At 33.5% G+C, this 13150-nt stretch overlaps 1 protein-coding gene across 4 annotated transcripts in view; it reads left to right on the top strand.

Annotated features, from left to right (window-relative positions):
• The window catches only part of GPATCH2 (G-patch domain containing 2), a 106280-nt gene that overhangs the window by 59360 nt on the left and 33770 nt on the right, over positions 1–13150 (top strand). For all 4 annotated transcript variants that reach the window (XM_026695749.2, XM_026695748.2, XM_087933540.1 and 1 more), the window contains exons 6-8: positions 3183–3250; positions 4553–4592; positions 7100–7170. In XM_026695749.2, coding sequence (XP_026551534.1) covers positions 3183–3250; positions 4553–4592; positions 7100–7170 — 179 coding nt within the window. The remainder of the gene's footprint in view (positions 1–3182; positions 3251–4552; positions 4593–7099; positions 7171–13150) is intronic.

Raw genomic sequence — 13150 nt, 5'->3', positions numbered from 1 at the left:
TATATAAATGATCTTGTTCACACCTTAGTGTTATAGAAAGAGATTAAATACAGAATATCAATAGCATCTTGAAATGAATAAACTTTATAGGGTGATAAATGAAACAAGCCTCATACAAAGCTCTTCAGCTGTTCAGAAAGTGCTATCATAATAATAGACGACAAGGTGACTTCTGTAGCCCTTGGTCAGCCAGTAGAGGCCACTCACTGCGTGCTACATAAAGCTGGACACTGATTTGGCAATATATTTTTCCTGCTTTATGTCTCTATATACTCATTCTAAACATAGTACAATTACCTCGTCTGAGCCTGCCAACACCTTTCTAACTTTTTGTTGTTGTTGGTCTTCACAGCAAGATTTTACTCTAACTGAATAAACTGAACAAGATTGTTTAATCACAGCTTCCATATTCTTTCTGTATGACAGTTTTCTAGGATTGTGTAAATACATTTGTCCATTTGCATTTTATGTGTAAAATAATTCTGAATATTTTAAAATTTATTAGAATTTGTGCCTCTTAACCAAAACTTATGTCATACAACATTTTTTTCTGCATTTTCACTTGTCCCAGGGGATATTTTAAAGAATGATTTGTTTAAAATTTTCTGACTAATTTTGAAATCAGCACATATTTTTGCCCACATGCAAGCAGTCTTCGATTTACAACCATTCATTTAGTGACCATTCAAAATTATAGTGGCACTGAAAAAGTGACTTACGACCATTTTTCACATTTATGAATGTTGCAGCATCCCCATGTAATTAAAACTCAGGTGCTTGGTAACTGGCATCTATTTATGACGGTAGCAGTGATTCCCTTTTGTGATCTCCTGACAAGCAAAGTCAATGGGGAAGCCAGTTTCACTTAACAACATGATGCTAAGTTAATATCTGTGGCGATTCACTTAACAACTGTGGCAGGAAAGGTCATAAAATGGGACAAAACTCACTTAACTATCTTGCTTAGTAATGGAAACTTTGAGTTCAAAAGTTGACGCCTACCTGTATTTAAATTTGCCAGAATGCAGATTTTGAAACTGCAGTTTACTTCCAAATAATATCATATATGTCTTCTCCACCTACAAATCCATAAATGCACCACAACCACTCAGTTTCTACAACCGCTGGGAGCATCTAGAATAACTTTTTACATGTTCAACACTGCATTGAATCTTTATTCTCTTCCCAAGTGGAACAAAACTGTTAGGAATAAAGATAAACAAAGGAAAAGCTTCTCCCTTCCTACCCTAAAATATTTTTGATATGTGAAAATAATCTGAAAAGCATTCAGTTGCTGACTGCATAAAATATGCTTTTGTTTTGTGTACATTGTGTTGGTCTGTAAATTGTGTTTTGTTTGGAGTTCATATTTTCCTTATCCCTTCCAATATATCTAAATGACTTTTCATGGAATTTCCACATTTATTAAATTATGGATTATGTAGTTTAGCAATCTGGTGACTTAGAAACATTTTTCTATAAGTATGGCTAGAGGTAAACAACCATTTTTAGATCAGAAAATAGCTTCTGCTTCTGTCAACACATTGTTTATTTTCTCCATGAGATAAAAAGTTCAGTTTTCTGATATTTGTATCAAGATAAAGTCAGTAAACAAGATTAATATAGTGTGGAAAAGGTTGTCAGCAGCCCTGGCAAAGGAAATAAGTTGCCTGTACACAGAACATACTGTAAACTGAATAAAAGTGTCAGGTCCACCATGAGATAATGTGATCATGAACCTCTAACAAAGCATGACATAGGCACAGTCGGCTTTTCTTATAGCCACAGTGTAGAAAATGGATTACTATATTCCAGGGACACCCACTAGAATAGCATGAAAACCTCATTTTGAGTTTAATGCAGGATGTAACTCAAGAGCTGCACCAAATGTTTACCTGCAATGTTAAAATAACTGTCAAACTGTTAATGTTATAAACAGTCAATCATCAGTTAGTATGATTTTTGTATCATTGATATTTCAAACCCATCCAGAAATATATTTTGTATGTTCTTCCTTCTTTGCTTAGTGAAATTTAACATTTCAGGAAGTATCAGCAATTTGTCACATTTTTTAAAGAAAAAATAAACATGCTGTTGTATTATGTCTGGATGCCTCTCTTCTATGCCAGAAATTCTGACACTGGACTGCACAAACGTTTCATTATAAAAAAAATTGATAAATTATACCTTTGTAATTCTGGGGATGGAAAATATTAGAGATTGCTCTTATTTACACCAAAATCTAATTGTCCACTGCCCCTGGTGGAGGGCAGACATTACTGGAAACTGTCAGTGGGCATTTACTGATCTAATTCAGGCATGAAGAACTCTGTCCCACAGCTGTCTTTTTCAGGCCTCTTGTCTCCAAGCACAACCTTCCTGTCTTCACATAGAGAAAGGAGCTTATTTTGATGCCAAGTCTTGGATATAGTTTGGTATAGGAAGTTTTCTAACTGCATATATATTGCCATGGGAAGTTTGCTAACTTTGGGTCATAATTTTGACATTTTCCAAGCATGTGTTTGACCTACACCACTGATCACATTTATTATCCTACATTTTTATCCTGTATTTAAATCTTTAATAAATCCCTGCTTTGTACCATTTTATGAATTGTTTATATCCTATGTAGAAGTGATTAAAAATTGAAATAGCACAAGGACTTTATTGATTATTTTTAGTGTCATTGGGGTGCATTGTAATTTCACATTACTTAGTTACCCCTAGATCTCCTTATTTTTAAAGTAATATAAGCTAAGCTATGAAAGGTTAATTGATGGTTATGAATTGAGTAGTGCATCTCTAAGAGCCACTATGCGCTTTCTTCATTCTGGAGTCTTGGATAGCAGAAAAAGCTTAATTATAAATAACCCTTGTGGTTTTCTATTCCCTTTACTGCTATACAATGCAATATTTTCTGCCCATCCTTTCGATGTGCATTGATAATTCCAATAATCTCTTCAAAATAATATAGAAATCGAGCAGCTTGGAATAGACTTGCTGGAATATACTATGGACTGGGTCTGCTCAGGATATCTAATTATTCAAAGAATCCTGGGATACAAAACTGTTATCTCCACAATCAGCATCTGTAAATCTTAAGATTTTCAAATAAATAGTTTTCATGCTGTAAATACTTTTAAATGCCTATGTCCAACTTATAATACTTTTGATTCTTTTAGATTACTACAACAGGCTCATGCAGTAACAAAAAAACTGTGCTTTTATCCCAGGAATTCCATCATCATGAGTAAGTGACCATATTATTTTTTCATTATTTCTTTTAGCTTCCTTTGCATGTCTTCCTTTGCATGTTTTAATTATATATTAAATTTCATTCTTATTGTCCAGTCAAATCTTAGAATTCTGACCATATGAAAGTGCTGTTCTTTCCAATATTTTTGTGGGGAAACATGGGTTAATTTTAAAGCAGCTCAATTCCTTGAGTGATTTTGTATTTTTTTCATCCTAGAATCAGAATGCTGTGCTACCTGAAGATAAAGGAAGCACAGTATCTTATCTAGCTTGGATCGGTCCAGAACTATTTTTTTATATATTTGCTTTTGCATTGAGATAAAAGGAGAGTAATTGAGAGAAGTGCACAAGCTACTTTGAAACATTTCACAAAGCATTTTGTGACAAATTTAAAACTAGTAAATTGATTGTGGAATAAATTTTCCAAGTATCCCCTGAAAGAAATATTAGAGGGAAATTAAATGCAAAATTATCATGTATAACAATTAAATAAAACAATAGGTGTATATCATCATTTGAAAGTGATGCTAATACTGTGTCTTGATATCATTTAAGTCACTGAAAATTGTAGCAATTTTAAAAAGCAGCTACTGATACCAAAATGTTCTTAGTGCTTCTCTTAGATTTCTTCCCTCTTGCTAAAACTCTGATTATCTCAAGTAACAAAGCTTATTGAATTGGGAAGGGAAAATAATACGCTTTTCGTTTTAAACTGGTATAGTTCTCAAAGAATTCTATAATACAAAAAAGAACCATGATACCACAATGGAGTATATTGTAGAAATACTGAAGATGCAGTTCTTTGTACATGAATTGTGCTGAATATCATTGAAATCTATGGCTTTAATTCTGATTAAAGTTTCTCTAAATGATGTCTATATGTGTGCAAAAATATTAAATCCAAAATGCTAATATTATATGTAAATATTTCTTTTTAGCCATCAACATTTCTGCAAAGTGTTTTCAGTTACACTGGTTAAATTTGACATTTCTATAGCCCAAACATAGAGAAAAGTTTATCAGATGTATTATGTAAAAAATTGCAGAATGGCATGCTGCTGTTTAATGTATATTCATTTACTTAAACAGTAGTAACCTGAGGAATGACATACGTTGCTATGAAAACTGTTACAGACCTTGAGCGTTCTGTAAAATATCCTATTTAAATAAATCATAGCCAAAGGCTACTTTTTTCTGGTGGACAATAAAATACCCAAGAGCATGCACAGGCTGGTCATATGACAGCTCATGCTTCAGTTAGCTGTGTTACTAACCCCTTTTTTCCCCCTTCCCTTAGCCATTGGTTTAGCCCTGCGGCTAGAAAGGAACATAGCCAGGTAAGAACCACTTTGATCAAGAACATTTTATTTTATATATTTGAAGGAATTTAACTGTCACGTCTGGAGGAATAAGGACATCGGTTTGTAAAAGAAGGAGAAAAATCTCCTGATTTTGTATTGAAAATGACTGACTGAAGATATTTAGCAGCAAATAGCTTATTATGAAAGCCTCCTGGGTATGATAGGGTAGAGCTGGCAATTATCAGCAGTTCCTTTTGCTCAAAGAATGTTTCAATCAAGTGTGCAAGTGGATATGTGCTCCCCTGAGAAATAATTCAAAGAGCAATGTAGGGGAAACAGAGCCATGTGTATTATCTCCAGATCTGTCAGCTCCACCTCAACTTTTACACACTGAGAATTTTCCCTGTGCTCACAAAACTTGAATAGTCATACTAAAAAGAAGCCTGGAGAAAACTTCATTTAATTTCAGGCTGCTTCAGTATGCATGACAACACATATATTACCAAGTCACTATGAAGAGGCTTCAAGTCTCTAAAACTGATAATGAATTAAACGCTTATCATGGAATAGATAGGAAAAGGAGTGGCAGGGATGTTACAGGGAAGATACGAGAATCTTTCCTGATCATAGTGTTCCACAGCTGCAACAGAGTAGAATGTATAAAATAATTTTCATAAGTATATTAAAATGTTTTGTTTCCTCAGTCATAGATTTAAAATTATTATAGACTGCCTCTCAAAACAATCAGAAAACTGAAATGAGTGGAAATAATTTTGCAAATATATTTTAAGACTAATTACTATCTGCAACAGCAGTTCCCTATCACTTATGAAACCTTCTATGTATCATTAACCATAACCATATCTCACTTGTCCATTGATATGGACTGAAAAGAACTCCAAATGTATTTATGTATGTATGTGTGTATGGGTATGGGTATATATGTGTGTGTGTGTGGTATGTGTGTGTTTTCTTAAGTTTTCGCAGGTACTTACATGTATGGTATTCAGCTTTGTTTGGGTATTTTCCCACGTCATTGTAGTTGTGCTTTTAAAGTTGTAGCAACGTTTCGGCAGAATCTCATCTGCCATCATCAGGCTTCTGTATTGTGTTCGTGACTCACAGACGAACACAATAGAGAAGCCTGATGGCAGATGAGATTCTGCCGAAACGTTGCTACAGCTTTAAAAGCACAACTACAATGACGTGGGAAAATACCCAAACAAAGCTGAATACCATACATACATACATACATACATACATACATACATACTAAGTGAGGGAGCACCGAAATGTAAATAAAGTGATGCGTTTTAAAGCTAAGAATCCAAGCTTTCATATATACAGACTCATATAGTCTGAACTGACAATTATTGACCTGGAAACTTTGAGTCATGGTAAATAGATAACTATATGAAAATATTGATCAAGATGCAGCAGCTGTGAAAAATGTGATAGGAATAATTAGTAGGTCTCTCTGAACTATTCAGAGGGATGTTTTACAAAATGATCAAAGTCTCTTTCCAAATCCACTGCTCACATTATTTCATTCTCTGGAATCCACGTTACATCTTTTTGAACATGTCTTTGAACAAGAAAATGCCATCATTTTCTTGTTATTGCTTTTTACAATCTGAAATTCTGTTAATTTTTTTAAAGAAAAAGGTTAATAAAGACAATTAAGTATTTGCTATAATTTCCATTTCCCAATTGGCTCTTCAATTCATCTTCCTTAAAGTAATATTTTGAGACTCATCTTTGTGATAGTGAACAAACACAATTATGCCCATAGTTCATTATTTAGATGGATAATTTTAGAAAAAAAAATAATCTATGAGAATTACCTTTCAATGCAAACATTGTGCCTTATTTGAAAGATGAAATTAAGAACAATTTTAAATAGTCTGGTTTGTACAACATCGTAATTTAACAAATCCTGCATAATCTCACTATTCCTACTGTTAGAAACAGATTGGGAAAGCTGAGAATTCAAGTCATTTTAAGTTAGCCAATTCTGTTGAAGATGTCAAGAAAAAGAATGCAGGATTTGATAGCATATGGTAAAGCCATAATTAATTCTAAGGAAAAATGTGGGGTAAAGAATGAGGACCTTAATAAAGCCATTCCTGTAGTAATGTCTCTTTTCCCCTCTTTTCTCTTTTTTGCTTTCAGGAAGCAGGAAATTCATTTGAGAAACAAAAGGGTTAGGGAAAATATTAGTAAACTTCAAATATGTTGGTTTTAATTTCAACCAGGCCACAAAAGCTTTCTTTATGGTCTTCAAGGAAATATTACCCAACATAAAGTTTGCTATACCATCTGGTCATAACAGCAGAGTAGGTAAGAATTGCTGTGGGAATGGATAACTTAGTGTTATATCACCACAGTTGTAGGTGCATGGAGGTAAAATAAAAACAGATCTTAAGGTTTCAGTATATTGCCAACTATAAGATTGAAGAAAACACAAAAGAATAGTAAAGCTAAGTCATACTTCTAAACATTTAAACTTTGTTTTTCATATAAATTCTGAATGTCTTATGTAGCTTCAACTATTACGAGATAACCGATCAGAAAGAGGACACAAGAAGAACAATTCAGTGAAAACAGCCAGCAGGTAAGCTTACACTACAAATGCAGTTTATAATTTACATTATAATTAAATCACAAGCTAATACTTTACCTAGTTGGATAACTGGTAATTATACAGTGAAATGCATTGACTATCTTTGCCTCTGCTTAAGGTGGAGGCACAAGTAATGCCAGTGGTGGGATTCAAATAATTTAAGAGCTAGTTCTCTGATCTAATAACCAGCAGGGTTGGCATGGCCAGGGTGGGCGTAGTCAAGGGGTGTGACAGGCAGTACTCAGCCTCCACCCACCTGGGAGCAAAAATGGGCCATGGGGGGAACCCCCGTGCCCGTTTTGTGCCTAGTGGGCCTCCCTGCAGCCTTCTGGGAGCAAAAATGGGCTGCCGAGAGGTGGTTGTGCTGCATTCCCCCATGCCCCATTTTGGGCCTAGTGGGCCTCTGCACTAACCTGGGAGCCAAAATGGAGCATGTGGGGACTCCTGGAAGGGGCGGTAAGGGCCAGCCAGCAATTTAACAACCAGTTCAGCCGAAGTGGTGCGAACCGGTTGAATCCCACCACTGGGTAACATCGAATATAATCTTTTTGATATATGATTCAGAAACAAGTTAATATACATAAAATAAATAAATCTTTGTTTCTTTGTTTCTTTTTTGTATGTTTTCTATGTCTGTCTGCTATCTTATTTATCTCCATAGCATATTTAGGGACATTAAAGCTTACATTCCTTTTATTATTGCACTGTCGGCTAGGACAGCCATAGAGCCATTTAAAAGCACCATAATTGTTTTTTTAAATGAATCTTTCTACCATGAATTAAATAGCAATTCTTCTGTTTATCACATATTTTTCACAAGCATTGCAAGTGCAACCTACTACCATTGTTTTGTTCACAATATTAGAAATGAGGGTTACAGTGTGAATCAAAGGATTGATAGAAATATTAAGACTTGAATTTCATGGCTAGTGAATCCATTACTAAAATAGCAGTTTATTTTTTTTACCCAAAAATTGATCTCTGGAGGATCTAAAACTTTCTCAAATCTACAGGTTGAGTGATACTAAAGGAAAATGTAGAATTAAAATCAATAATCTATTTGGTGGGGAGGTGTTTATTTATTTAAACATAACTTATATTTACTCTTGTTCTTCTTTGTCACATACAGCCTTGTTGAGCTTCAGACTATGATTTTCATATACAAAGTCAATTATATTTATCCTACTATTTTGATGCTCTATAATCACGAGGATGCTGAAAAATAAAAATTGGGACTGAAGAGATTAGAACAAAACCTTTTTTGTTCATTTTCTCCTGATAATTCAGATGAATATGTTTTTGTTACAGAGAAGTAACCAATTCAATAGAATTAAATGATTCTTATTTGTTCTTTTAGAAGCAAGATATGATAGTCTCACCTTTTTTCCCACGACATCATCCATTCATTGGGAAAGAGTTTTAATTTACCTTATATAAGAAAAAATAATAATTGCATTACATTTTTTGCCAAAAATAAGTGAACCATCAATTACAGCATATTTCAACAGCTGTGAATAAACGTGGTTAGTAAAATGATACATTGCATTTTGCATTTCATAAACAGAAATATCATAGTTTAATATGGATTTTGTGGCAGATAATAACTATCAAAAAGAGAAATACAATGTATGCAATTGGAATATTAAATAGAGGCCATCACTTGATTTAAAAAAAAAACCAATGTGATATTTTTATGTTACCTTGTCCATTGAAATGTCAATCCAATAGAAGAATAATTTCAAGCTCTCTGGACTGAAAAATCCAATGAAGTAGAGTGAAATTAGGCAAGTAGTAGAGAGCCAATTGGGAAATTAATATACCATATTTTGAAAGAAGCAGGCAAAGACCCCAAGCAAGTTCTAAAAATGGAGAGGGCCAGTCAGGCTATTAATGGAGAGAGAAAAAGAGAAGTTAGGGTGCCATCACTCTGAAACTTTGAAAGAAAATCTTTCCCCTTTCATCTTCTCGTCTGCAACCTGATGTGATTAAACATAAGGAATAGATGTATGACAGAATGCCCCAAGATCATCCAGATTGACATGGCTCCAAAGACTAGCAAGTAGATACTTTAATCAAAGTGCTGGATTGATTTAGATTGCCTTGAATCTAAGAATGCCCTAATCTGTTTTTCTTTTTAATAAATAAAACAAATGTTATATTATCAATTTATTATTACCAAAATGACAATACAAGCAACTTTGCAGTAAAAAAGGGGAAGCAGTTAGCACTTTCTGGCAGCAGTTGATAATAGCAGCCTGAGTCTGAAATTCAATTCAGTTTTGACAATTTTAGCTACGCAACTAATAAATTATTCACCTTGTCCCACTTTTATAATCCTGGCTGAGATTTGCAGCAGACAGTTTAGTCCCCTTAATGCAGAAGGAGAAACCTATCCAAATTGATTTGAATGCCAATTTGCTTTGTCACATTGTACCCAAATACTAGATCAGATAATTAAATCACTCTCAACCACCCAATGACATTTTCTTAAGTAACCAATCTCCCTCTCTCAGTCCTGCAAGATATTTAAATTCTAACACAGTTTCCAGGCTCAGTAGGGCTTTTAACATTAGCTTGGTTTGATGTTCTGCCATCCACTGTTCTACAAAATAACTTTCACTAGTCAATTGTATTCTTGTGGCCAGACACTTTAGATTCAATGCTCATATTTTATTATATGGCAGTAACTTCCAGGATTGGTAAAATGAGGACCCAGATTGTTGGGGGCAATATGCTGATATTGTAAACTACCCAGAGAGTGGGTAGTTTACAATATCACTATGGGGTGATATATAAGGTGAAGTGCTTTTGTTATTTAATGAAAACTTTTAAAAAGAGAGAAAAGTGATTGTAAGGAGGTAGAAGGATAATATGATTTGGCTAACAAAGCCTTGATCAGGAATATTTATAGGTTTGATGACATAAATTATCTAAGGTGAGGAGAGAGGAGTGATATAGTAGGATCCATTTCTAAAGGAAATTGTATTTTGCAAGTAGAAACAAATTTGTTTTAAGTATTTGTCTCTTTTATGCCTTGTTCCTTAACACAGAAATGTTCCTAAACGTAGAATAATCTTTTGTTTTAATTAGAATTTAAAAATGAGTTCTATGCCACAGTAGTAGGATATTTCCACACAAAAAAATATTTACCTTTGATTCTGTTTTAAGTGGTGTTTCTCAATATTTTCATGGTTTTTTTTTTTTAGCCTCAGTATCTGGAATTTTGTGCTCTGATCATATTAGTTGATTAACGTCAGATGTTTGTTACCTATAACTTGTTCGTAAGATAAAATATTGGTTTAGATTTACCTTGGTCATAGTCATATATTTCTGATCAATTCCAGCTCATGCCCAATTATATTACATTCCATTAACATAATTCAGCAGATGTTGATATTTAAGTGCTTTCAGGCATTCACATCTTGGACAGCTGTCTTAGAGCTTGGGGAAAAGGCAAACATTTAGAGTTAAATGCTGAACATATGCTTAAATTACTAATTAGAAGCAAGAAAAAGCCCCATTGCATTATCCTTTCTGAGGACAGCAAGACTCTATTACAGATATTTAAAAATCTTTTTTGGTTGGCATAAAGTTCATGAGTCTCTAGAGGCAAAGTGATGGAGCGTGTTAAAAATAACTGCAGTTGGACTTCATTTTCTGGCAGGTTGTCTTTCTCAAAAAAATTACAACCTGCTTATTGCAGGTGACACTACAAGAGGCTCCAAGTTTGAATAAGAACACTTAGCAGGTATTAGCATATCACACATGGACACAAGTCTATTTGCAACAGAAAAGGTACCCTCCCTCCCCACATACACATACCCACGGTCACAAGAAACAGTAACAAATGTATTGGCATTAATGGCCTAATCTTAATATGCTGGAATAAAATGAAAAGAGTGTGTCAGGATTGAATTCTTCCATCACACGGAGCATTTAAATATATAAAAAGGGATGGTTATAACCCTTTTTGGTTAATACAATAACACTTTGAACAGTGTGAAAGCAGATGTTTCAGTGTGCATTATGCTGATGATGTCATTGTTCTAACTAAGCCTGAGGAAAGACTTTATAACTAGGCAAGCCAATAGCTAAATCCAGTGTAGAATTCTGATTACCATTGCTCTGTTCCACATAACCATAACATCTACGTCTATTTTCTTTTCTTTCTTTTTTTTTGTAAATTTTATTTGAGTTTTCACAAAGAAAAAAAATACAAATAAAACATCTTTTTTGAAAGCAGCATAATCCCAGGTTACATTTCTTCGTACAGACACAAATTCAGGTTCATGCTCATTTTTGTATTCCATTCCATATCTTATTACTGTTTTACATTGTCTGCATAGCTTCTCCCCTCTTTTAATTTTCTCAATTTTATTTTAATTATATCATCTCAATTCAAATCATTGTATTTATATTTTTTGTCTGTCCTGTTTCAATTATCTATTATCTTTTCTCATTAAACAAAATTTCTCCTGTAGTTACTGATTGGAGTATGACGCCTTTATATCTTTTCCCTAAAGTTGTAATATTCAATATAATACATAACTTCCATTCGGATTCTGCTTGGTACATTCTTAAAATATACACTGTATTCTTAAAAAAAGAAAAAAATATAAATGTATATAATTAAAACAACATTCCATTCTAATTCAATTATATCATTAATATTAATATTCATTAAAGTCTTAACATCTTTAACATTACTTTTCAATTAAATATCATACTTCTATGGGAACAATTATAAGCTTTCCATAGTTAATTACCCCCCTCTTCACTTATATTTCATAAAACATTGACTAAAATGTTCCCATTCCTTCCTAATTCAATTGTCTCATTTATTTTATTTCACTTATTTTATTCACAAACATTTCACTAAATTACACAAACTATTTTATCCCTCATTTTAATCATACGTTGTTTCCAATTTTCTAAAGTTATTTCTATTACTAATATAACAATACAATCTTATGTACATTTACAGAATCCCTTTTTCAGTTAGATTTTCACCCATTATCTCTAAATAGGTCCTGTTTCTCTATATCTTGCTCCAGTCCTTTGTAACTTCTTTTCCTTTCCTTCTTCCCTCTCTTCTTCTCTCTCCCCTTTTTACCCCCTTGTCTCTCTACCTCTATTTCTCTCTTCTGTATTCCCCTTTTCTGTTGCTTTCCAGTATTATACTTATTTTTCAAATTATTTTTCTTTTCTTTGGTTGTTTTTTTAAGTCTTAAATTCTCCATTCTCTTTCCCCCCTTTCCTTTTTCTTCCCCACATAGAATTACTTGTTCATTAAAGATGGCTTCTTCTTTGTCCCAGCCTTCTTGTTTTGCAGTCCTTTCTTGTTGTTTCTCATAGTTCCAAATCTCCATTTCTAAGAATTGAAAAACGAAGCCAAAAGAACCCTTCCCTTCTTGTGCATCTTCTTTGTACTTTTTAAGTTCCATTTTCAATTCATCCAGAAGTGATGCCATTATATAAATATTTAAACAACCACCCGATTGATTTTAGTCATTCAAATATAATAACCAAAAATCCAAAGATCACCAAATAATCCAAATACACGCAGGCTGTTTCTTTTTTGCTCTTTTTTTTCACTTTCTCTTCCTGGGGTTACTATTTAGTTGCAAAGTTTCAGTTAAAATGCGTCTTTTAGAAATCTTGTTGAAGTTTTACTTTAGATTCTTTTTAATTCCAGGCAGTCTCCTCCCTCTTCCAGATCCTGCCCTTATTCTTTTTCTCTCCCTTCCTGCTTATGAAAAAGAAAGTTTTTAATGTCCAGAAATCTTTATTATCCCTTTGGCATTTTGTTTTATTTTCAGCTTAATTGCCTATTAATCTCAAAGCAGATTTTTCTGTTTTCTTATTTAAGTCTCTTAGTTGTCAGTATAGGGAAGGAGAGAGAAGGGGGAAAAAGGCCAAACCTTTCCCTTTTCACTTTCCTTTGCTGCTTCCGAGTCTTCTTTGGGAGCAA

This window comes from Pseudonaja textilis, chromosome 1 (genome assembly GCF_049901715.1).
Source record: "Pseudonaja textilis isolate UNSWEBS1 chromosome 1, rPseTex1.2, whole genome shotgun sequence".
Classification (NCBI taxonomy): Eukaryota; Metazoa; Chordata; class Lepidosauria; order Squamata; family Elapidae; genus Pseudonaja; species Pseudonaja textilis.
This window is presented reverse-complemented; position numbering and strand designations above follow the sequence as displayed.